The following is a 25,974-nucleotide window of genomic DNA, read 5'->3' as shown; positions in this document are numbered from 1 at the left end:
TGCTCACATCAAACCCCTCCAGTTCCTAATCTCCTACTTAAATATTTTAGACTATTTAGAGGTAGTGATGTATATTTAAGGTAAGTAAATTGATATAGTCATTATTTATAGAACCAGGTTAGGAATGAATCAGAGACTTGGAAGTAGCGGACCGGGTTAGGTCTCAACAACAACCCCGCCGGGTTAGGCGTGCTCTGCTCCCATTGCTCCTCTCAAACTCTTCACTAGAGCAGAAAGGGGCATGGAAAATCCCTGACCATGGATTCTAATAAATTCTATTTTATTGGTGATCAGAAGTTTGCAAAGAAGATCCGCTGAAACAGCTAGATGGACATAGGCGGAGTAGCCCTTTTACCACCCACCGTTCCAACAGACCGGGTCGTGATTATATGCGGCTGCCCATGGGAATGGTTGTCCGAAGGCACTGGCGGGTTAGGTGTAAGTAGTTCTATCTCGATGACTCTCCCCACTCTGTCTGACGACTAGAGCAGTTTGGTATAGAGAGCCAAAGGCAATGCACGGGCCGGCGCTTGTCACTCTGTTCCCAGGGTCCATTAATCACGTTCATTGCATACTTCATGAGTCACCACGGTGCCTAAATAACGTAAAAGTTTTTAGAGTATTAGGCTAAGGTTTATTTTGGTGTCAATATACATTATGGTTAACTACGTTAAAATGATTTACTAAATGTTAAAGGCTTTGGTCCGAAAGTGTTAGGCCTGTTTTTAAAGGTTAAGTTTAGGCATATATCCCGATTGGTTAGGTTTAGAAAGAGACAAAGGTTAAGGTTAATTTAGTTAACTGTAATCTTAGGCAGTCAAAAGAACTAATTTTAGTTTAGGTTTAGGCAATAACCCTAAGTGGTTAAGGTTAGAAAATGACTAAGGTTGAGGCTAGTTAAAAGTTAGGTTTAGGTCATAAGAAGGGTAAGTAGATTTGAAGTTTAGATTGAAGTTTTAGATTGAAAAGGTTTACGGTTTTAAAAGAATTGTGGGACACCTCATCAGTGGTGTACCTCGAGATCATCGGGTGTTTCACCATTTACCACCAGACACCCTCACTCGAAGGCAGGACCCCGGGGTGATCAAGTCCCGGGGCGTGTCCCATAGCCAATTTAGGGTTAGGGTTAGGCTAAGCTTGGCATTAACAGCTAAAGGTGGTTAATTAGATCTTTTAAGAGAATTTATTTTGGTCTGTGCCAAGCTTTAAGTTTTGTTTAAAATTATTGGTTTCGGAATTTAACGGTAAGTATTTTGGCTAAAATGGTTACATCTAAAAGGTAAGTTTGTGAAGGTAAGTGTTTGGCGATTTAAAGTTAAGCTAAAATTATGGAAGGCAGAATCAAAGGTATGTGGTGCAAAAATGTGCTGTTGTATGAGTGGGGCTAACCCCCATAGAAGACTTGGCCACGTTTAAGGTCTTTGACGCCATAGACCACCACATCCCACGTGCTGTCCAAGTGGACCTGGGAGGGCCGTATACTTACCCCTTGTTCAGGTTAACAGATTGCTTGTTGACACCGTAAGGTTACCACAATCTGCCCAGACAAGGTTGAGAAAGTGAGTCTCCTATGAAGAGGTCTGGTCAAGTCCGCAAGAAAAGGAGAACAAGCAGACACCCAGGGAACTGGATGTGGAGCAGACTCCCGGCCCGACCAGAGTCCAAGAAGAATCTTCCTGATGGTTCTAGTAGGATGAGAGTCTCCTGGAAAGTCCAAGGAAATAGCCTTCAAAAAGGCCTTGGAGATTGTGCTCAAGGTCCTGATGACGATCTGGAAGTCTCGAAGGTCTAAACGACGATTCGTGACGATGGGGTGTGTGCAAGAGGGTCCAGGGCAAAGTGGGTACTCTATAATGGGAACCCGGCTTTCCGCTCGTGGTGGGGGAAAAAAATAAATAATAAAGAAGAATAATAAAGACTTACCGTGTAAGTAGATAGAGGAGGTCGAGACGAGTCCGGTGGTATGCTTTCTATCTCGATCGGACTTACGGAAGGCGAGATATTCGCGTGTAAAGAAAGTTTCCATCGACCAAGTGCATTATGGGTAAAAATCCTGGATGGGCGTGACTAAAATAATTATGCATAATGGTGCATTATGGGTAAAAATCCTTGATGGGCGTGGTTAAAATTATTATGCATTCAGGTGCATTATGGGTAAAAAGAACAAAATTGAAACCGCGAGTGAAAATACTCGTGAAATTCATGGGGTTCCGGCCGAGATGAAGGCCGGGTCATGGATTTTCGGATCCGCTGGTGAGACCTCGTCTCCCATGGGGCCTCCTGGGGCCCTTTTTGTGAAATTAATAGAGGTTCTACTATGGTTCTAGTAGAATCTATTGTTGGTTGATTCAAGCTTGAGTCACCAACTGGAGTCTAGGCCATGGCCTAAGGTGTTAGGGTTAGAGTGTTGGTTCCTAAGTGGTTAAAGTTAGAGTGTTAGGGTTAGAGTGTTGGTTCCTAAGTGGTTAGGGTTAGAGTGTTAGGGTTAGAGTGTTGGTTCCTAAGTGGTTAGGGTTAGAGTGTTAGGGTTAGAGTGTTGGTTCCTAAGTGGTTATGGTTAGAGTGTTGTATCAGGGTCAGGTTAAAAAGAGCTAAATTATGGTGTTAAATTTAGGTTTAGGTAATATCCTCAGTTTTTTTACGGTTAGGCATTACTGCCGAGGTTATGGTTTAGGATTAGGTAAAGACTATCGGTTTTTAGGTGTTAGGCATTGATCCTCAAAGTCTTACGGTTAGGCAATGTAACTACGAGTAAATTAGGGGTCGGAAGTTGGAAACCTGGTTAATCTCCCACTTAAATATTTTAGACTATTTAAGTTACCGATCCAGAGTGGAGATGGATCAGGGGCTGGAAGTTGCGTACCGGGTTAGGTCTCAACAACAACCTTGCCGGAGTAGGCAAGCCCTGCTCACATCAAACCCCTCTAGCTCCTAGTCTCCTACTTAAATATTTTAGACTATTTAAGTTACCGATCCAGAGTGGAGATGGATCAGGGGCTGGAAGCTGCGTACCGGGTTAGGTCTCAACAACAACCTTGCCGGAGTAGGGTTAGGGTTAGGGTTAGGGTTAGGGTTAGGGGTTAGGGTTAGGGTTAGGGGTTAGGGGTTAGGGTTAGGGTTAGGGTTAGGGTTAGGTTTGAGGGTATGGGGCAAGCCCCAAAGTCTGTGCACGAAGGCAACAGTTAGGCGCGGGCCTATCTGGGTCGATCCCCCCAGTCCATGACCCCAGCCTTCCCACAAATCGGGGTAATCCATAATTGCCCTCTGAAATTTAAACATCCCCTCTCCAAATTTGTTTTCAGGGAATGGCGACAGCGAGGACAAGACGACTCCAGGTAAGTATCACCGCACCAAGCAGCAGCCCCGGAGGGACCTTTGGAGCAGCGACGCCACCAACAGGTAAGTATTGCCGTATCCAGTGACCATACATCAGGTTCACTTATGTCCAAATGACCTTATATCAGGGTACATAATTGCCTTTAACTGCCCTCTCCTTTTCAGGGACTTACGTGGCTCCCCCTAGCGTACTTCCTGTGGTATGGCCGCGAACTCCTCGGGCCCCCCGGAGGCACCACTCGGCACCGCAATCCCCCCCCAGAGGTCAATCCAAATCCATCCTCCATCAGCACAGTCCCGATCCATCCAATTACTCCCATGCCACAAAACACATCCTTTCTCCTCAAGGATCAGAGGGAAATGAAAGGGGTTGCAGCAGGCGGACTTCCTTTTATAGGGGGTACAATGACACTCCAAATTAGGGTTATGACCTAGGCCGAAATAGGCCTTAGGGTTAGGTCAGGGGCATAATTGGGCCCTAGGCAGGAATGGCCTTAGGGTCAAAGGTTAAGTTTAGGGCCTAGGGGTGGTTTAGGGTTAGGGTTAGGGTTAGGGTTAGGGTTATGGTTAGGGTTAGGTTTTAAGAGTTGGGGTTTCCCCCATCTGCGCACAAGGCGACAGTTAGGCACTGGCCTATCTGGGTCCATCCCCCGTAACATGTCCGTGCATACCATGATAGGGTTAATAATATTGCCCTCTGAATTTGACAATCCCCTTTGATTTCCAGGGAAGGACGACAGCAAAGGCAGGAAGACGACAGGTAAGTGCCACGCATCGGGCAGCCATCACGGAGGACCATCGGAGGAGCGACGCAACCAACAGGTAAGTATAGCCGTAACAATGACCTTATATCAGGTTCACAAGTGCCAACAATGACCTTTCTCTAGGTATATGGCCTTCAAATAACTGCCCTCTCTCATCAGGGACTTACAAAATGGCGACTACCCGTGGCCTTGCCACTAACTCCTCGGGCCCCCCGGAGGCACCTCCCGGTGCCATGGACCCCCCCAAGGTCAATCCAAATCCATCCACTGCCTAATCCAATCCCCATGTGTCCAATCATCCCCGCACTGCATCACACATCCTCTCTCCTCGGTGGTCAGAGGGAAATGAGGAGGGTACAGTGGGGGAGCAGCTATATATAGGGGGGTAAAATAACACTCCCAATTATAATGTTATCCCTAGGGTTAGAGTCCCTTAGGGTTAGGGCCTAGGCCTAGATGGGCCTTAGGGTTAGGGCCCTAGGCTCTAATAGCCTTAGGGTTAGAACAGGGGCATTATAAGGTCATATATTATGGATTACCATGATCTATTCCAAAATAGGACTTGAGATCAGGCTCCAACGCGTTTCTGGCTGCCATGCCTTCATCAGGGAGCCGGCGAAAAAATTGGGCCATGATAGGCCTCGGGACCAACGGCACATGAGGGTTAGGGTTACGGTTAGGGTTAGGGTTAGGGTTAGTGGTTAGGGTTAGGGTTAGGGGTTAGGGTTAGGGTTATGGTTAGGGGTTAGGGGTTAGGGTTAGGGTTATGGTTAGGGTTAGGGGTTACGGTTAGGGTTAGGGTTAGGGGTTAGGGTTAGGGTTAGGGTTAGGGTTAGGGTTAGGGGTTATGGTTAAGGTTAGGGTTAGGGTTAGGGGTTATGGTTATGGTTATGGTTAGGGGTTAGGGTTAGGGTTAAGGTTAGGGTTAGGGTTAGGTTTTGGGATTAGGGATTAGGGTTAGGGGACTTAGGGTTAGGGCTGGGGTAAGGGGTTTTAGGGTTAGGGGGCCCTAGGGTTGGGGTAAGGGTTGTGGGAAGGTTTAGGGATAGGGAACCCCTAAGGCCGCGACCCCAGCCGAAGCCAGGGTCCACGTTAGGCACGGGCCTACCGCATAGTGGTCGGGCGCCCACCCATTAGCAACCAAACCCAGACATCGCTGCTAAACATTATGGCGGCTTGGATAAGCCTGCCTAGCCAGATTGTGGCTTCAAATAAGCCTACGGGGCCTAATAATGCACGGCCACAATAAGCCTGCAATCCAACAGGGGCCTACAAATATTAAACACGGGACCTTTGTGTCAGGTTCCGACACGTGTTTCGGGCTGCTCTGCCCTCATCAGGAAACCAGCAGGTAAGTAAAATTTTTTCTTTTTCAGGGGGAGATGGAGAGGACGGATCCCGCAAGGCTCCGGACTCCAGGCGGCCAACCCAGAGGAGCAGGAGGACCAGCAACGACACCAACAGGTAAGTGACTGCCATCATCTTGACCTTAAGATAAGGTTCAAGGCATAAATCATGCTCCCTCTCCCATAATTGAGCTCAAACGTGGCTGACCAAACCAACGCCGTCTCAGGAGGTAAGTATCATGAACTGGCTGTAGCGCCCCCCTGTGGTGCCGCGCAAATCCCGGTGTCCCCCGGGGAGGCACTTCCCAGTGCCAGGGACCCCCGCAGGGTCAATCCATGTCCATCCTGGCCGATGGCCATGCATATCCAAATAATTTGCCCACCACTGTGTCCCACATCCTTCCTCCTCTGAGGTTAGAGGGAAATGAGGGTAGCACAGTGGGGAGAAGGTGATTATATATGGCGGTAATTATAACCTACCATATTTTTAGTGGGTGGTGGTTATTATAACCATCCACATATTTAAAGGGGGGTTATTATAACCCTCCCTAATATTAAATATACCCCTTAAGTTTTTAGGAGCGCAGCTAGGTGATGTACTTAGGGAAAGGTCACCCGGGCGGGCACCATATGTCCACTAAGGGTGGCACTGGCTGGGATAGGTTTTGGGATTAGGGATTAGGGTTAGGGGACTTAGGGTTAGGGCTGGGGTAAGGGGTTTTAGGGTTAGGGGGCCCTAGGGTTGGGGTAAGGGTTGTGGGAAGGTTTAGGGATAGGGAACCCCTAAGGCCGCGACCCCAGCCGAAGCCAGGGTCCACGTTAGGCACGGGCCTACCGCATAGTGGTCGGGCGCCCACCCATTAGCAACCAAACCCAGACATCGCTGCTAAACATTATGGCGGCTTGGATAAGCCTGCCTAGCCAGATTGTGGCTTCAAATAAGCCTACGGGGCCTAATAATGCACGGCCACAATAAGCCTGCAATCCAACAGGGGCCTACAAATATTAAACACGGGACCTTTGTGTCAGGTTCCGACACGTGTTTCGGGCTGCTCTGCCCTCATCAGGAAACCAGCAGGTAAGTAAAATTTTTTCTTTTTCAGGGGGAGATGGAGAGGACGGATCCCGCAAGGCTCCGGACTCCAGGCGGCCAACCCAGAGGAGCAGGAGGACCAGCAACGACACCAACAGGTAAGTGACTGCCATCATCTTGACCTTAAGATAAGGTTCAAGGCATAAATCATGCTCCCTCTCCCATAATCGAGCTCAAACGTGGCTGACCAAACCAACGCCGTCTCAGGAGGTAAGTATCATGAACTGGCTGTAGCGCCCCCCTGTGGTGCCGCGCAAATCCCGGTGTCCCCCGGGGAGGCACTTCCCAGTGCCAGGGACCCCCGCAGGGTCAATCCATGTCCATCCTGGCCGATGGCCATGCATATCCAAATAATTTGCCCACCACTGTGTCCCACATCCTTCCTCCTCTGAGGTTAGAGGGAAATGAGGGTAGCACAGTGGGGAGAAGGTGATTATATATGGCGGTAATTATAACCTACCATATTTTTAGTGGGTGGTGGTTATTATAACCATCCACATATTTAAAGGGGGGTTATTATAACCCTCCCTAATATTAAATATACCCCTTAAGTTTTTAGGAGCGCAGCTAGGTGATGTACTTAGGGAAAGGTCACCCGGGCGGGCACCATATGTCCACTAAGGGTGGCACTGGCTGGGATAGGTTTTGGGATTAGGGATTAGGGTTAGGGGACTTAGGGTTAGGGCTGGGGTAAGGGGTTTTAGGGTTAGGGGGCCCTAGGGTTGGGGTAAGGGTTGTGGGAAGGTTTAGGGATAGGGAACCCCTAAGGCCGCGACCCCAGCCGAAGCCAGGGTCCACGTTAGGCACGGGCCTACCGCATAGTGGTCGGGCGCCCACCCATTAGCAACCAAACCCAGACATCGCTGCTAAACATTATGGCGGCTTGGATAAGCCTGCCTAGCCAGATTGTGGCTTCAAATAAGCCTACGGGGCCTAATAATGCACGGCCACAATAAGCCTGCAATCCAACAGGGGCCTACAAATATTAAACACGGGACCTTTGTGTCAGGTTCCGACACGTGTTTCGGGCTGCTCTGCCCTCATCAGGAAACCAGCAGGTAAGTAAAATTTTTTCTTTTTCAGGGGGAGATGGAGAGGACGGATCCCGCAAGGCTCCGGACTCCAGGCGGCCAACCCAGAGGAGCAGGAGGACCAGCAACGACACCAACAGGTAAGTGACTGCCATCATCTTGACCTTAAGATAAGGTTCAAGGCATAAATCATGCTCCCTCTCCCATAATCGAGCTCAAACGTGGCTGACCAAACCAACGCCGTCTCAGGAGGTAAGTATCATGAACTGGCTGTAGCGCCCCCCTGTGGTGCCGCGCAAATCCCGGTGTCCCCCGGGGAGGCACTTCCCAGTGCCAGGGACCCCCGCAGGGTCAATCCATGTCCATCCTGGCCGATGGCCATGCATATCCAAATAATTTGCCCACCACTGTGTCCCACATCCTTCCTCCTCTGAGGTTAGAGGGAAATGAGGGTAGCACAGTGGGGAGAAGGTGATTATATATGGCGGTAATTATAACCTACCATATTTTTAGTGGGTGGTGGTTATTATAACCATCCACATATTTAAAGGGGGGTTATTATAACCCTCCCTAATATTAAATATACCCCTTAAGTTTTTAGGAGCGCAGCTAGGTGATGTACTTAGGGAAAGGTCACCCGGGCGGGCACCATATGTCCACTAAGGGTGGCACTGGCTGGGATAGGTTTTGGGATTAGGGATTAGGGTTAGGGGACTTAGGGTTAGGGCTGGGGTAAGGGGTTTTAGGGTTAGGGGGCCCTAGGGTTGGGGTAAGGGTTGTGGGAAGGTTTAGGGATAGGGAACCCCTAAGGCCGCGACCCCAGCCGAAGCCAGGGTCCACGTTAGGCACGGGCCTACCGCATAGTGGTCGGGCGCCCACCCATTAGCAACCAAACCCAGACATCGCTGCTAAACATTATGGCGGCTTGGATAAGCCTGCCTAGCCAGATTGTGGCTTCAAATAAGCCTACGGGGCCTAATAATGCACGGCCACAATAAGCCTGCAATCCAACAGGGGCCTACAAATATTAAACACGGGACCTTTGTGTCAGGTTCCGACACGTGTTTCGGGCTGCTCTGCCCTCATCAGGAAACCAGCAGGTAAGTAAAATTTTTTCTTTTTCAGGGGGAGATGGAGAGGACGGATCCCGCAAGGCTCCGGACTCCAGGCGGCCAACCCAGAGGAGCAGGAGGACCAGCAACGACACCAACAGGTAAGTGACTGCCATCATCTTGACCTTAAGATAAGGTTCAAGGCATAAATCATGCTCCCTCTCCCATAATCGAGCTCAAACGTGGCTGACCAAACCAACGCCGTCTCAGGAGGTAAGTATCATGAACTGGCTGTAGCGCCCCCCTGTGGTGCCGCGCAAATCCCGGTGTCCCCCGGGGAGGCACTTCCCAGTGCCAGGGACCCCCGCAGGGTCAATCCATGTCCATCCTGGCCGATGGCCATGCATATCCAAATAATTTGCCCACCACTGTGTCCCACATCCTTCCTCCTCTGAGGTTAGAGGGAAATGAGGGTAGCACAGTGGGGAGAAGGTGATTATATATGGCGGTAATTATAACCTACCATATTTTTAGTGGGTGGTGGTTATTATAACCATCCACATATTTAAAGGGGGGTTATTATAACCCTCCCTAATATTAAATATACCCCTTAAGTTTTTAGGAGCGCAGCTAGGTGATGTACTTAGGGAAAGGTCACCCGGGCGGGCACCATATGTCCACTAAGGGTGGCACTGGCTGGGATAGGTTTTGGGATTAGGGATTAGGGTTAGGGGACTTAGGGTTAGGGCTGGGGTAAGGGGTTTTAGGGTTAGGGGGCCCTAGGGTTGGGGTAAGGGTTGTGGGAAGGTTTAGGGATAGGGAACCCCTAAGGCCGCGACCCCAGCCGAAGCCAGGGTCCACGTTAGGCACGGGCCTACCGCATAGTGGTCGGGCGCCCACCCATTAGCAACCAAACCCAGACATCGCTGCTAAACATTATGGCGGCTTGGATAAGCCTGCCTAGCCAGATTGTGGCTTCAAATAAGCCTACGGGGCCTAATAATGCACGGCCACAATAAGCCTGCAATCCAACAGGGGCCTACAAATATTAAACACGGGACCTTTGTGTCAGGTTCCGACACGTGTTTCGGGCTGCTCTGCCCTCATCAGGAAACCAGCAGGTAAGTAAAATTTTTTCTTTTTCAGGGGGAGATGGAGAGGACGGATCCCGCAAGGCTCCGGACTCCAGGCGGCCAACCCAGAGGAGCAGGAGGACCAGCAACGACACCAACAGGTAAGTGACTGCCATCATCTTGACCTTAAGATAAGGTTCAAGGCATAAATCATGCTCCCTCTCCCATAATCGAGCTCAAACGTGGCTGACCAAACCAACGCCGTCTCAGGAGGTAAGTATCATGAACTGGCTGTAGCGCCCCCCTGTGGTGCCGCGCAAATCCCGGTGTCCCCCGGGGAGGCACTTCCCAGTGCCAGGGACCCCCGCAGGGTCAATCCATGTCCATCCTGGCCGATGGCCATGCATATCCAAATAATTTGCCCACCACTGTGTCCCACATCCTTCCTCCTCTGAGGTTAGAGGGAAATGAGGGTAGCACAGTGGGGAGAAGGTGATTATATATGGCGGTAATTATAACCTACCATATTTTTAGTGGGTGGTGGTTATTATAACCATCCACATATTTAAAGGGGGGTTATTATAACCCTCCCTAATATTAAATATACCCCTTAAGTTTTTAGGAGCGCAGCTAGGTGATGTACTTAGGGAAAGGTCACCCGGGCGGGCACCATATGTCCACTAAGGGTGGCACTGGCTGGGATAGGTTTTGGGATTAGGGATTAGGGTTAGGGGACTTAGGGTTAGGGCTGGGGTAAGGGGTTTTAGGGTTAGGGGGCCCTAGGGTTGGGGTAAGGGTTGTGGGAAGGTTTAGGGATAGGGAACCCCTAAGGCCGCGACCCCAGCCGAAGCCAGGGTCCCCGTTAGGCACGGGCCTACCGCATAGTGGTCGGGCGCCCACCCATTAGCAACCAAACCCAGACATCGCTGCTAAACATTATGGCGGCTTGGATAAGCCTGCCTAGCCAGATTGTGGCTTCAAATAAGCCTACGGGGCCTAATAATGCACGGCCACAATAAGCCTGCAATCCAACAGGGGCCTACAAATATTAAACACGGGACCTTTGTGTCAGGTTCCGACACGTGTTTCGGGCTGCTCTGCCCTCATCAGGAAACCAGCAGGTAAGTAAAATTTTTTCTTTTTCAGGGGGAGATGGAGAGGACGGATCCCGCAAGGCTCCGGACTCCAGGCGGCCAACCCAGAGGAGCAGGAGGACCAGCAACGACACCAACAGGTAAGTGACTGCCATCATCTTGACCTTAAGATAAGGTTCAAGGCATAAATCATGCTCCCTCTCCCATAATCGAGCTCAAACGTGGCTGACCAAACCAACGCCGTCTCAGGAGGTAAGTATCATGAACTGGCTGTAGCGCCCCCCTGTGGTGCCGCGCAAATCCCGGTGTCCCCCGGGGAGGCACTTCCCAGTGCCAGGGACCCCCGCAGGGTCAATCCATGTCCATCCTGGCCGATGGCCATGCATATCCAAATAATTTGCCCACCACTGTGTCCCACATCCTTCCTCCTCTGAGGTTAGAGGGAAATGAGGGTAGCACAGTGGGGAGAAGGTGATTATATATGGCGGTAATTATAACCTACCATATTTTTAGTGGGTGGTGGTTATTATAACCATCCACATATTTAAAGGGGGGTTATTATAACCCTCCCTAATATTAAATATACCCCTTAAGTTTTTAGGAGCGCAGCTAGGTGATGTACTTAGGGAAAGGTCACCCGGGCGGGCACCATATGTCCACTAAGGGTGGCACTGGCTGGGATAGGTTTTGGGATTAGGGATTAGGGTTAGGGGACTTAGGGTTAGGGCTGGGGTAAGGGGTTTTAGGGTTAGGGGGCCCTAGGGTTGGGGTAAGGGTTGTGGGAAGGTTTAGGGATAGGGAACCCCTAAGGCCGCGACCCCAGCCGAAGCCAGGGTCCACGTTAGGCACGGGCCTACCGCATAGTGGTCGGGCGCCCACCCATTAGCAACCAAACCCAGACATCGCTGCTAAACATTATGGCGGCTTGGATAAGCCTGCCTAGCCAGATTGTGGCTTCAAATAAGCCTACGGGGCCTAATAATGCACGGCCACAATAAGCCTGCAATCCAACAGGGGCCTACAAATATTAAACACGGGACCTTTGTGTCAGGTTCCGACACGTGTTTCGGGCTGCTCTGCCCTCATCAGGAAACCAGCAGGTAAGTAAAATTTTTTCTTTTTCAGGGGGAGATGGAGAGGACGGATCCCGCAAGGCTCCGGACTCCAGGCGGCCAACCCAGAGGAGCAGGAGGACCAGCAACGACACCAACAGGTAAGTGACTGCCATCATCTTGACCTTAAGATAAGGTTCAAGGCATAAATCATGCTCCCTCTCCCATAATCGAGCTCAAACGTGGCTGACCAAACCAACGCCGTCTCAGGAGGTAAGTATCATGAACTGGCTGTAGCGCCCCCCTGTGGTGCCGCGCAAATCCCGGTGTCCCCCGGGGAGGCACTTCCCAGTGCCAGGGACCCCCGCAGGGTCAATCCATGTCCATCCTGGCCGATGGCCATGCATATCCAAATAATTTGCCCACCACTGTGTCCCACATCCTTCCTCCTCTGAGGTTAGAGGGAAATGAGGGTAGCACAGTGGGGAGAAGGTGATTATATATGGCGGTAATTATAACCTACCATATTTTTAGTGGGTGGTGGTTATTATAACCATCCACATATTTAAAGGGGGGTTATTATAACCCTCCCTAATATTAAATATACCCCTTAAGTTTTTAGGAGCGCAGCTAGGTGATGTACTTAGGGAAAGGTCACCCGGGCGGGCACCATATGTCCACTAAGGGTGGCACTGGCTGGGATAGGTTTTGGGATTAGGGATTAGGGTTAGGGGACTTAGGGTTAGGGCTGGGGTAAGGGGTTTTAGGGTTAGGGGGCCCTAGGGTTGGGGTAAGGGTTGTGGGAAGGTTTAGGGATAGGGAACCCCTAAGGCCGCGACCCCAGCCGAAGCCAGGGTCCACGTTAGGCACGGGCCTACCGCATAGTGGTCGGGCGCCCACCCATTAGCAACCAAACCCAGACATCGCTGCTAAACATTATGGCGGCTTGGATAAGCCTGCCTAGCCAGATTGTGGCTTCAAATAAGCCTACGGGGCCTAATAATGCACGGCCACAATAAGCCTGCAATCCAACAGGGGCCTACAAATATTAAACACGGGACCTTTGTGTCAGGTTCCGACACGTGTTTCGGGCTGCTCTGCCCTCATCAGGAAACCAGCAGGTAAGTAAAATTTTTTCTTTTTCAGGGGGAGATGGAGAGGACGGATCCCGCAAGGCTCCGGACTCCAGGCGGCCAACCCAGAGGAGCAGGAGGACCAGCAACGACACCAACAGGTAAGTGACTGCCATCATCTTGACCTTAAGATAAGGTTCAAGGCATAAATCATGCTCCCTCTCCCATAATCGAGCTCAAACGTGGCTGACCAAACCAACGCCGTCTCAGGAGGTAAGTATCATGAACTGGCTGTAGCGCCCCCCTGTGGTGCCGCGCAAATCCCGGTGTCCCCCGGGGAGGCACTTCCCAGTGCCAGGGACCCCCGCAGGGTCAATCCATGTCCATCCTGGCCGATGGCCATGCATATCCAAATAATTTGCCCACCACTGTGTCCCACATCCTTCCTCCTCTGAGGTTAGAGGGAAATGAGGGTAGCACAGTGGGGAGAAGGTGATTATATATGGCGGTAATTATAACCTACCATATTTTTAGTGGGTGGTGGTTATTATAACCATCCACATATTTAAAGGGGGGTTATTATAACCCTCCCTAATATTAAATATACCCCTTAAGTTTTTAGGAGCGCAGCTAGGTGATGTACTTAGGGAAAGGTCACCCGGGCGGGCACCATATGTCCACTAAGGGTGGCACTGGCTGGGATAGGTTTTGGGATTAGGGATTAGGGTTAGGGGACTTAGGGTTAGGGCTGGGGTAAGGGGTTTTAGGGTTAGGGGGCCCTAGGGTTGGGGTAAGGGTTGTGGGAAGGTTTAGGGATAGGGAACCCCTAAGGCCGCGACCCCAGCCGAAGCCAGGGTCCACGTTAGGCACGGGCCTACCGCATAGTGGTCGGGCGCCCACCCATTAGCAACCAAACCCAGACATCGCTGCTAAACATTATGGCGGCTTGGATAAGCCTGCCTAGCCAGATTGTGGCTTCAAATAAGCCTACGGGGCCTAATAATGCACGGCCACAATAAGCCTGCAATCCAACAGGGGCCTACAAATATTAAACACGGGACCTTTGTGTCAGGTTCCGACACGTGTTTCGGGCTGCTCTGCCCTCATCAGGAAACCAGCAGGTAAGTAAAATTTTTTCTTTTTCAGGGGGAGATGGAGAGGACGGATCCCGCAAGGCTCCGGACTCCAGGCGGCCAACCCAGAGGAGCAGGAGGACCAGCAACGACACCAACAGGTAAGTGACTGCCATCATCTTGACCTTAAGATAAGGTTCAAGGCATAAATCATGCTCCCTCTCCCATAATCGAGCTCAAACGTGGCTGACCAAACCAACGCCGTCTCAGGAGGTAAGTATCATGAACTGGCTGTAGCGCCCCCCTGTGGTGCCGCGCAAATCCCGGTGTCCCCCGGGGAGGCACTTCCCAGTGCCAGGGACCCCCGCAGGGTCAATCCATGTCCATCCTGGCCGATGGCCATGCATATCCAAATAATTTGCCCACCACTGTGTCCCACATCCTTCCTCCTCTGAGGTTAGAGGGAAATGAGGGTAGCACAGTGGGGAGAAGGTGATTATATATGGCGGTAATTATAACCTACCATATTTTTAGTGGGTGGTGGTTATTATAACCATCCACATATTTAAAGGGGGGTTATTATAACCCTCCCTAATATTAAATATACCCCTTAAGTTTTTAGGAGCGCAGCTAGGTGATGTACTTAGGGAAAGGTCACCCGGGCGGGCACCATATGTCCACTAAGGGTGGCACTGGCTGGGATAGGTTTTGGGATTAGGGATTAGGGTTAGGGGACTTAGGGTTAGGGCTGGGGTAAGGGGTTTTAGGGTTAGGGGGCCCTAGGGTTGGGGTAAGGGTTGTGGGAAGGTTTAGGGATAGGGAACCCCTAAGGCCGCGACCCCAGCCGAAGCCAGGGTCCACGTTAGGCACGGGCCTACCGCATAGTGGTCGGGCGCCCACCCATTAGCAACCAAACCCAGACATCGCTGCTAAACATTATGGCGGCTTGGATAAGCCTGCCTAGCCAGATTGTGGCTTCAAATAAGCCTACGGGGCCTAATAATGCACGGCCACAATAAGCCTGCAATCCAACAGGGGCCTACAAATATTAAACACGGGACCTTTGTGTCAGGTTCCGACACGTGTTTCGGGCTGCTCTGCCCTCATCAGGAAACCAGCAGGTAAGTAAAATTTTTTCTTTTTCAGGGGGAGATGGAGAGGACGGATCCCGCAAGGCTCCGGACTCCAGGCGGCCAACCCAGAGGAGCAGGAGGACCAGCAACGACACCAACAGGTAAGTGACTGCCATCATCTTGACCTTAAGATAAGGTTCAAGGCATAAATCATGCTCCCTCTCCCATAATCGAGCTCAAACGTGGCTGACCAAACCAACGCCGTCTCAGGAGGTAAGTATCATGAACTGGCTGTAGCGCCCCCCTGTGGTGCCGCGCAAATCCCGGTGTCCCCCGGGGAGGCACTTCCCAGTGCCAGGGACCCCCGCAGGGTCAATCCATGTCCATCCTGGCCGATGGCCATGCATATCCAAATAATTTGCCCACCACTGTGTCCCACATCCTTCCTCCTCTGAGGTTAGAGGGAAATGAGGGTAGCACAGTGGGGAGAAGGTGATTATATATGGCGGTAATTATAACCTACCATATTTTTAGTGGGTGGTGGTTATTATAACCATCCACATATTTAAAGGGGGGTTATTATAACCCTCCCTAATATTAAATATACCCCTTAAGTTTTTAGGAGCGCAGCTAGGTGATGTACTTAGGGAAAGGTCACCCGGGCGGGCACCATATGTCCACTAAGGGTGGCACTGGCTGGGATAGGTTTTGGGATTAGGGATTAGGGTTAGGGGACTTAGGGTTAGGGCTGGGGTAAGGGGTTTTAGGGTTAGGGGGCCCTAGGGTTGGGGTAAGGGTTGTGGGAAGGTTTAGGGATAGGGAACCCCTAAGGCCGCGACCCCAGCCGAAGCCAGGGTCCACGTTAGGCACGGGCCTACCGCATAGTGGTCGGGCGCCCACCCATTAGCAACCAAACCCAGACATCGCTGCTAAACATTATGGCGGCTTGGATAAGCCTGCCTAGCCAGATTGTGGCTTCAAATAAGCCTACGGGGCCTAATAATGCACGGCCACAATAAGCCTGCAATCCAACAGGGGCCTACAAATATTAAACACGGGACCTTTGTGTCAGGTTCCGACACGTGTTTCGGGCTGCTCTGCCCTCATCAGGAAACCAGCAGGTAAGTAAAATTTTTTCTTTTTCAGGGGGAGATGGAGAGGACGGATCCCGCAAGGCTCCGGACTCCAGGCGGCCAACCCAGAGGAGCAGGAGGACCAGCAACGACACCAACAGGTAAGTGACTGCCATCATCTTGACCTTAAGATAAGGTTCAAGGCATAAATCATGCTCCCTCTCCCATAATCGAGCTCAAACGTGGCTGACCAAACCAACGCCGTCTCAGGAGGTAAGTATCATGAACTGGCTGTAGCGCCCCCCTGTGGTGCCGCGCAAATCCCGGTGTCCCCCGGGGAGGCACTTCCCAGTGCCAGGGACCCCCGCAGGGTCAATCCATGTCCATCCTGGCCGATGGCCATGCATATCCAAATAATTTGCCCACCACTGTGTCCCACATCCTTCCTCCTCTGAGGTTAGAGGGAAATGAGGGTAGCACAGTGGGGAGAAGGTGATTATATATGGCGGTAATTATAACCTACCATATTTTTAGTGGGTGGTGGTTATTATAACCATCCACATATTTAAAGGGGGGTTATTATAACCCTCCCTAATATTAAATATACCCCTTAAGTTTTTAGGAGCGCAGCTAGGTGATGTACTTAGGGAAAGGTCACCCGGGCGGGCACCATATGTCCACTAAGGGTGGCACTGGCTGGGATAGGTTTTGGGATTAGGGATTAGGGTTAGGGGACTTAGGGTTAGGGCTGGGGTAAGGGGTTTTAGGGTTAGGGGGCCCTAGGGTTGGGGTAAGGGTTAGGGTTAGGGTTAGGGTTAGGGTTAGGGTTATGGTTAGGGTTAGGGTTAAGGTTAGGTTTATGGAGTGGGGTTTTAGGGTAGGGAGTTGGGGTTATGGTTTGGGGTAGGGTTGTGGTTAAGGTTAGGGTCGTGGTCTAGGTTTAGGGCTTGGGATTAGGGGAAGGGTCTTAGGTTTAGGGTTAGGAGTTAGGGCAGGGGTATTGGGATTAGGGTTTGGGGTTAGGGTTAGGGTTAGGGTTAGGGTTAGGGTTAGGGTTAGGGTTAGGTTTTTAGTGGTTAGGGTTTCCCCTAACCAGGGTTAGGGTTAGGGTTAGGGTTAGGGTTAGGGTTAGGTACCTTACACCGTTTAAATATTTATTTTACGCGAATGCATTCAAAAATCCCATATAAAGTGTGCATATATGTAACCAACAGTGGTTTTTTGTAAAAAATTGGTTGCATTTGTGAACCTCAATGTTAATTTCCCATATGGTTCATAAATGCATTTTTGACACATGTTTAAATTTTGGACCGTTTTTTAATGCAATTATGAACATTTAATTTTTATTTTTTAGGTAAATCCCTTGCACATACACCAGGAGGCATCAGTGAGCATCACAAAAAAACATTATTTCATTTCTGATTTTAAAGTTACGCTTTTGCACTTGTGAATTTCTGATTTTCATTTGCAAAAACTTTGAGCTACGGGTTTGAAATTTCTTAACCAAGTTACCCGCCTTTAGGTGCACCTGGTTAGGGGAGATCTACATCCTACGACTGTTGGTTCTGTTTTGACTCATCGGTGGACTCTGGCAATGCTGGCCAGGACTCAGTGCACCTTCCCTGGGTTGGCTATCAAAGGACAGCTCGGTAGTCCCTTCGGGCCCAAGACAGCCAGCCAACTTAGGACAAAGGCCCCCTGACCTTAAGGCCCCATGTACACTCAGGCTGACCCAGCTTTCAGTGCACCTTCCCCGGCTACACTTTGGACTAGCCACTGCCAACCACTTGGCCAACAAGGCCATTTGGGCCCGGGACGATGAGCCCTGCGGGCTCTTCGGAGAGGGGTCTGCAGAGAGGGCCCTTCGGGCCCAAGACAGTCCGGCCTGCAGGGCCCTTCGGGCCCGGGACGATGAGCCCTGCGGGCTCATGGGAGAGGGCCCTTCGGGCCCAAGACAGTCCGGCCTGCAGGGCCCTTCGGGCCCGGGACGATGAGCCCTGCGGGCTCTTCGGAGAGTGGTCTGCAGAGAGGGCCCTTCGGGCCCAAGAAAGTCCGGCCTGCAGGGCCCTTCGGGCCCGGGAGGATGAGCCCTGCGGGCTCATGGGAGAGGGCCCTTCGGGCCCAAGACAGTCCGGCCTGCAGGGCCCTTCGGGCCCAAGACAGTCCGGCCAGCTTAGGACAAAGGGCCCCTGACCTTAAGGCCCACATTCAGTCAGGCTGACCCAGCTTTCAGTGCACCTTCCCCGGCTACACTTTGGACTAGCCACTGCCAACCACTTGGCCAACAAGGCCATTTGGGCCCGGGACGATGAGCCCTGCGGGCTCTTCGGAGAGGGGTCTGCAGAGAGGGCCCTTCGGGCCCAAGACAGTCCGGCCTGCAGGGCCCTTCGGGCCCGGGACGATGAGCCCTGCGGGCTCATGGGAGAGGGCCCTTCGGGCCCAAGACAGTCCGGCCTGCAGGGCCCTTCGGGCCCGGGACGATGAGCCCTGCGGGCTCTTCGGAGAGTGGTCTGCAGAGAGGGCCCTTCGGGCCCAAGAAAGTCCGGCCTGCAGGGCCCTTCGGGCCCGGGAGGATGAGCCCTGCGGGCTCATGGGAGAGGGCCCTTCGGGCCCAAGACAGTCCGGCCTGCAGGGCCCTTCGGGCCCAAGACAGTCCGGCCAGCTTAGGACAAAGGGCCCCTGACCTTAAGGCCCACATTCAGTCAGGCTGACCCAGCTTTCAGTGCACCTTCCCCGGCTACACTTTGGACTAGCCACTGCCAACCACTTGGCCAACAAGGCCATTTGGGCCCGGGACGATGAGCCCTGCGGGCTCTTCGGAGAGGGGTCTGCAGAGAGGGCCCTTCGGGCCCAAGACAGTCCGGCCTGCAGGGCCCTTCGGGCCCGGGACGATGAGCCCTGCGGGCTCATGGGAGAGGGCCCTTCGGGCCCAAGACAGTCCGGCCTGCAGGGCCCTTCGGGCCCGGGACGATGAGCCCTGCGGGCTCTTCGGAGAGTGGTCTGCAGAGAGGGCCCTTCGGGCCCAAGAAAGTCCGGCCTGCAGGGCCCTTCGGGCCCGGGAGGATGAGCCCTGCGGGCTCATGGGAGAGGGCCCTTCGGGCCCAAGACAGTCCGGCCTGCAGGGCCCTTCGGGCCCAAGACAGTCCGGCCAGCTTAGGACAAAGGGCCCCTGACCTTAAGGCCCACATTCAGTCAGGCTGACCCAGCTTTCAGTGCACCTTCCCCGGCTACACTTTGGACTAGCCACTGCCAACCACTTGGCCAACAAGGCCATTTGGGCCCGGGACGATGAGCCCTGCGGGCTCTTCGGAGAGGGGTCTGCAGAGAGGGCCCTTCGGGCCCAAGACAGTCCGGCCTGCAGGGCCCTTCGGGCCCGGGACGATGAGCCCTGCGGGCTCATGGGAGAGGGCCCTTCGGGCCCAAGACAGTCCGGCCTGCAGGGCCCTTCGGGCCCAAGACAGTCCGGCCAGCTTAGGACAAAGGGCCCCTGACCTTAAGGCCCACATTCAGTCAGGCTGACCCAGCTTTCAGTGCACCTTCCCCGGCTACACTTTGGACTAGCCACTGCCAACCACTTGGCCAACAAGGCCATTTGGGCCCGGGACGATGAGCCCTGCGGGCTCTTCGGAGAGGGGTCTGCAGAGAGGGCCCTTCGGGCCCAAGACAGTCCGGCCTGCAGGGCCCTTCGGGCCCGGGACGATGAGCCCTGCGGGCTCATGGGAGAGGGCCCTTCGGGCCCAAGACAGTCCGGCCTGCAGGGCCCTTCGGGCCCGGGACGATGAGCCCTGCGGGCTCTTCGGAGAGTGGTCTGCAGAGAGGGCCCTTCGGGCCCAAGAAAGTCCGGCCTGCAGGGCCCTTCGGGCCCGGGAGGATGAGCCCTGCGGGCTCATGGGAGAGGGCCCTTCGGGCCCAAGACAGTCCGGCCTGCAGGGCCCTTCGGGCCCAAGACAGTCCGGCCAGCTTAGGACAAAGGGCCCCTGACCTTAAGGCCCACATTAAGTCAGGCTGACCCAGCTTTAAGTGCACCTTCCCCGGCTACAAAAGGTACCTAGCCACTGCCAACCACTCGGCCAACAGGGCCCTTCGGGCCCGGGAGGATCAGCCCTGCAGGCTCTTCGGAGAGGGGTCTGCGGGTAGGGCCCTTCGGGCCCAAGACAGTCCGGCCTGCAGGGCCCTTCGGGCCCGGGAGGATGAGCCCTACGGGCTCATGGGAGTGGGCCCTTCGGGCCCAAGACAGTCCACCTGCAGGGCCCTTCGGGCCCAAGACAGTCCGGCCAGCTTAGGACAAAGGGCCCCTGACCTTAAGGCCCACATTCAGTCAGGCTGACCCAGCTTTGAGTGCACCTTCCCCGGCTACACTTTCGACAAAGGGCCCCTGACCTTAAGGCCCACATACAGTCAGGCTGACCCAGCTTTAAGTGCACCTTCTCCGGCTACAAAAGGTACCTAGCCACTGCCAACCACTCGGCCAACAGGGCCCTTCGGGCCCGGGAGGATCAGCCCTGCAGGTTCTTCGGAGAGGGGTCTGCGGGTAGGGCCCTTCGGGCCCAAGACAGTCCGGCCAACAGGGCCCTTCGGGCCCAGGAGGATGAGCCCTACGGGCTCATGGGAGTGGGCCCTTCGGGCCCAAGACAGTCCACCTGCAGGGCCCTTCGGGCCCAAGACAGTCCGGCCAGCTTAGGACAAAGGGCCCCTGACCTTAAGGCCCACATTCAGTCAGGCTGACCCAGCTTTAAGTGCACCTTCCCCGGCTACAAAAGGTACCTAGCCACTGCCAACCACTCGGCCAACAGGGCCCTTCGGGCCCGGGAGGATCAGCCCTGCAGGTTCTTCGGAGAGGGGTCTGTGGGTAGGGCCCTTCGGGCCCAAGACAGTCCGGCCGACAGGGCCCTTCGGGCCCAGGAGGATGAGCCCTACGGGCTCATCGGAAAGGGCCCTTCGGGCCCAAGACACTCGCCCAAGACAGTCCGCAAGCTGGGCCCGAAGGGCCCGGGACGATGAGCCCGCAGGGCTCTTCGGACAAGGCCCTTCGGGCCCAAGGCAGCCGGCCAACTTAGGACAAGGGCCCCCTGACCTTAAGGCCCACATACGGTCAGGCTCACCCAGCTTTAAGTGCACCTTCCCCGGCTACACTTTCGACAAAGGGCCCCTAAACTTAAGGCCCACATTCGGTCAGGCTGACCCAGCTTTAAGTGCACCTTCCCCGGCTACACTTTCGACAAAGGGCCCCTGACCTTAAGGCCCACATACGGTCAGGCTGACCCAGCTTTAAGTGCACCTTCCCCGGCTACACTTTCGACAAAGGGCCCCTGACCTTAAGGCCCACATACGGTCAGGCTGACCCAGCTTTAAGTGCACCTTCCCCGGCTACACTTTGGACAAAGGGCCCCTAAACTTAAGGCCCACATACGGTCAGGCTGACCTGGCTTTGAGTGCACCTTCCCTGGGTACAGTTTCACCGAGGGCCCGCTGGTTCCCAGACTCCCCTGTGACTTAGGGTTATGGTTTCAGCTGGCACTTAGGGTTACGCTTGCAGATGGCACTTATGGTTATGCTTCCACCTGCTACTTAGGGTTACGCTTGCAGCTGGCACTTAGGGTTATGCTTGCACCTTCTACTTAGGGTTATGTAATGGGCCCTTCGGGCCCAAGACAGTCCGGCCTGCAGGGCCCTTCGGGCCCGGGAGGATGAGCCCTACGGGCTCATGGGAGTGGGCCCTTCGGGCCCAAGACAGTCCACCTGCAGGGCCCTTCGGGCCCAAGACAGTCCGGCCAGCTTAGGACAAAGGGCCCCTGACCTTAAGGCCCACATTCGGTCAGGCTGACCCAGCTTTAAGTGCACCTTCCCCGGCTACACTTTCGACAAAGGGCCCCTAAACTTAAGGCCCACATACGGTCAGGCTGACCCGGCTTTGAGTGCACCTTCCCTGGGTACAGTTTCACCGAGGGCCCGCTGGTTCCCAGACTCCCCTGTGACTTAGGGTTATGGTTTCAGCTGGCACTTAGGGTTACGCTTGCAGATGGCACTTATGGTTATGCTTCCACCTGCTACTTAGGGTTACGCTTGCAGCTGGCACTTAGGGTTATGCTTGCACCTTCTACTTAGGGTTATGTAATGGGCCCTTCGGGCCCAAGACAGTCCGGCCTGCAGGGCCCTTCGGGCCCGGGAGGATGAGCCCTACGGGCTCATGGGAGTGGGCCCTTCGGGCCCAAGACAGTCCACCTGCAGGGCCCTTCGGGCCCAAGACAGTCCGGCCAGCTTAGGACAAAGGGCCCCTGACCTTAAGGCCCACATTCAGTCAGGCTGACCCAGCTTTAAGTGCACCTTCCCCGGCTACAAAAGGTACCTAGCCACTGCCAACCACTCGGCCAACAGGGCCCTTCGGGCCCGGGAGGATCAGCCCTGCAGGTTCTTCGGAGAGGGGTCTGTGGGTAGGGCCCTTCGGGCCCAAGACAGTCCGGCCAACAGGGCCCTTCGGGCCCAGGAGGATGAGCCCTACGGGCTCATCGGAAAGGGCCCTTCGGGCCCAAGACACTCGCCCAAGACAGTCCGCAAGCTGGGCCCGAAGGGCCCGGGACGATGAGCCCGCAGGGCTCTTCGGACAAGGCCCTTCGGGCCCAAGGCAGCCGGCCAACTTAGGACAAGGGCCCCCTGACCTTAAGGCCCACATATGGTCAGGCTGACCCAGCTTTAAGTGCACCTTCCCCGGCTACACTTTCGACAAAGGGCCCCTAAACTTAAGGCCCACATTCGGTCAGGCTGACCCAGCTTTAAGTGCACCTTCCCCGGCTACACTTTCGACAAAGGGCCCCTAAACTTAAGGCCCACATACGGTCAGGCTGACCCGGCTTTGAGTGCACCTTCCCTGGGTACAGTTTCACCGAGGGCCCGCTGGTTCCCAGACTCCCCTGTGACTTAGGGTTATGGTTTCAGCTGGCACTTAGGGTTACGCTTGCAGATGGCACTTATGGTTATGCTTCCACCTGCTACTTAGGGTTACGCTTGCAGCTGGCACTTAGGGTTATGCTTGCACCTTCTACTTAGGGTTATGTAATGGGCCCTTCGGGCCCAAGACAGTCCGGCCTGCAGGGCCCTTCGGGCCCGGGAGGATGAGCCCTACGGGCTCATGGGAGTGGGCCCTTCGGGCCCAAGACAGTCCACCTGCAGGGCCCTTCGGGCCCAAGACAGTCCGGCCAGCTTAGGACAAAGGGCCCCTGACCTTAAGGCCCACATTCGGTCAGGCTGACCCAGCTTTAAGTGCACCTTCCCCGGCTACACTTTCGACAAAGGGGCCCTAAACTTAAGGCCCACATATGGTCAGGCTCACCCAGCTTTAAGTGCACCTTCCCCGGCTACACTTTCGACAAAGGGCCCCTAAACTTAAGGCCCACATACGGTCAGGCTCACCCAGCTTTAAGTGCACCTTCCCCGGCTACACTTTACGGCTTGGGGGAGAGACGAGTGGGCAGCTTATGCTGGAGCCTGGTTGACGATGACTCTCACATAATATCCTGCTAGTACCGTGCACGGGCACCTCCCACAATGACCGCACCCAAGGGAGGGCGGGGCGGCGAGGCCCGTGCGGCTTCCCTTCTGCCTGGCTGGAGGCCTAGTTTCATCTCGTCCCTTTTGGAACATCATGTTGGCCAAAAAATCTAAACATAAGACCAGGCAAGCTTCTGAAAGGTACCCAGAAGTAAGTGCACCATCTCTGGGTACACTTATGACAAAGGCCCCTTGACCTTAAGGACCTCCTAAGACCAGGCAACCCAGAATGAAGTGCACCTTCCCTGTGACTTAGGGTTACTGTCACACCTGCTACTTATGATACCACCCACAGTGCCCGCACCCAAGGGAGGGCGGGGCGGCGAGGCCCGTGCGGCTTCCCTTCTGCCCGGCTGGAGGCCTGGTTTCGTCTCGTCCCTTTTGGAAGATGATCATGTTGGCCAAAAAATCTAAACGTAAGACCAGGCAATCTTCTGAAAGGTGCCCAGCTTTCAGTGCACCTTCCCTGGGTACACTTAGGACAAAGGCCCCTGACCTTAATTACCTCCTAAGACCAGGTAACCATCTGAAAGCTACCCAGGAGTAAGTGCACCATCTCTGGGTACACTTATGACAAAGGCCCCCTTGACCTTAAAGGCCTCAGCTCTCCCCCACACCTTAAGGCACAACTGCCATCATAATCATATAGCCCAAATCTGACCTCCTACGACCAGGGAACCGTCTGAAAGGTACCCAGCATTAAGTGCACCTTCCCTGCGACTTAGGGTTACGGTTGCACCTGCTACTTAGGGTTATGGTTGCACCTGCTACTTACGGTTATGGTTGCAGCTGGCACTTAGGGTTATGCTTGCACCTGCTACTTATGCTTATGATTCCACCTGCTACTTAGGGTTATGAAAGACAGCTGGCCCAGGCTACCCAGGGTTAGATGCACCTTCCCTGGGTACAGTTTCACCGAGGGCCCGCTTGAACCCTAGGTCAATCTACCGGTCGGCCCCAGTAACCCTAGCCGGCTTTCAGTGCACCTTCCCTGGGTACGGTTTCACCGAGGGCCCGCTGGTTCCCGGACTCCCCTCTGACTTAGGGTTATGGTTTCAGCTGGCACTTATGGTTATGCTTCCACCTGCTACTTAGGGTTATGCTTCCACCTGCTACTTAGGGTACCACCCACAGTGCCCGCACCCAAGGGAGGGCAGGGCGGCGAGGCCCGCGCGACTTCCCTTCTGCCCGGCTTGGAGGCCTGGTTTCGTCTCGTCCCTTTTGGAAGATGATCATGTTGGCCAATAAATCTAAACGTAAGACCAGGCAACCTTATGAAAAGTACCCAGGAGTAAGTGCACCATCTCTGGGTACACTAATGACAAAGGCCCCTGACCTTAAGGACCTCCTAAGACCAGGTAACCATCTGAAAGGCACCCAGGATTCAATGCACCTTCCCTGGGTACAGTTTCACCGATGGTCCCCTTGAACCCTAGGTCCATCTACCAGTAGGCCCCGGTAACCCTAGCCGGCTTTCAGTGCACCTTCCCTGGGTACCGTTTCACCGAGGGCCCGCTGGTTCCCAGGCTCCCCTGTGACTTAGGGTTATGCTTCCACCAGCTACTTAGGGTTATGCTTACACCTGCTACTTATGGTACCACCCACAGTGCCCACACCCAAGGCAGGGCGGGGCGGCCAGGCACGCGCGGCTTCCCTTCTGCCCGGCTGGAGGCCTGGTTTCGTCTCGGGACTTTTGGAAGATGCTACTTAAGGTTATGTAAAGGGCCCTTCGGGCCCAAGACAGTCCGCCCAGGGGAGAGGGCCCTTCGGGCCCAAGACAGTCCGCCCAGGGGAGAGGGCCCTTCGGGCCCAAGACAGTCCGCCCAGGGTGCCCTCTGGTCCCAGGATCCTGATCTCCATGGGAGCCTTGGTGCCCGAGCTTTAAGCCCCCCCCCGACTGCTGCCACCCCCGACCGCCCACCCCCCGAGGTTTATCCCCTTTAAGCGCCGCAAGATGGAACTCCGGCCATCTGGTCAACCATTTGCAAGTTCGGCCATCTGGTCAACCTTTCCTACCTTGGCCATCTGGTCAACCCTTTCCTACCTTGGCCATCTGGTCAACCCTTTCTAAGTTGCACTATTTAACAAAGTGCGACTTAGCCATCTGGTCAACCCTTTCCTACCTTGGCCATCTGGTCAACCCTTTCTAAGATGCCCTATTTAACCAAGTGCGACTTAGCCATCTGGTCAACCCTTTCCTACCTTGGCCATCTGGTCAACCCTTTCTAAGATGCCCTATTTAACCAAGTGCGACTTAGCCATCTGGTCAACCCTTTCCTACCTTGGCCATCTGGTC

General features: G+C 54.0%; 1 protein-coding gene across 7 annotated transcripts in view; it reads left to right on the top strand.

The window, feature by feature from the left end:
- Nucleotides 1-5,103: 5,103 nt before the first annotated feature.
- The window catches only part of LOC140584042 (uncharacterized), a 271,564-nt gene continuing 250,693 nt past the window's right edge, over nt 5,104-25,974 (top strand). For 2 of the 7 annotated variants that reach the window (XM_072707985.1, XM_072707989.1), the window contains exons 1-11: nt 5,765-5,895; nt 6,550-6,637; nt 7,623-7,710; nt 8,696-8,783; nt 9,769-9,856; nt 10,842-10,929; nt 11,915-12,002; nt 12,988-13,075; nt 14,061-14,148; nt 15,134-15,221; nt 16,207-16,294. In XM_072707985.1, coding sequence (XP_072564086.1) covers nt 5,783-5,895; nt 6,550-6,637; nt 7,623-7,710; nt 8,696-8,783; nt 9,769-9,856; nt 10,842-10,929; nt 11,915-12,002; nt 12,988-13,075; nt 14,061-14,148; nt 15,134-15,221; nt 16,207-16,294 — 993 coding nt within the window. In that variant the 5' untranslated portion in view covers nt 5,765-5,782. Of the gene's footprint in view, nt 5,565-5,764; nt 5,912-6,549; nt 6,638-7,622; nt 7,711-7,972; nt 8,042-8,695; nt 8,784-9,768; nt 9,857-10,841; nt 10,930-11,914; nt 12,003-12,987; nt 13,076-14,060; nt 14,149-15,133; nt 15,222-16,206; nt 16,295-25,974 lie in introns of those variants that run through there. The other 5 variants (XM_072707988.1, XM_072707986.1, XM_072707991.1 and 2 more) reach the window with 5 other exon arrangements.

The sequence above is a fragment of the Paramormyrops kingsleyae genome, unplaced genomic scaffold, assembly GCF_048594095.1.
Source record: "Paramormyrops kingsleyae isolate MSU_618 unplaced genomic scaffold, PKINGS_0.4 ups30, whole genome shotgun sequence".
Classification (NCBI taxonomy): Eukaryota; Metazoa; Chordata; class Actinopteri; order Osteoglossiformes; family Mormyridae; genus Paramormyrops; species Paramormyrops kingsleyae.
Note: the sequence above shows the minus strand (reverse complement) of the source record. Positions and strands in the feature narration are given on the sequence as shown.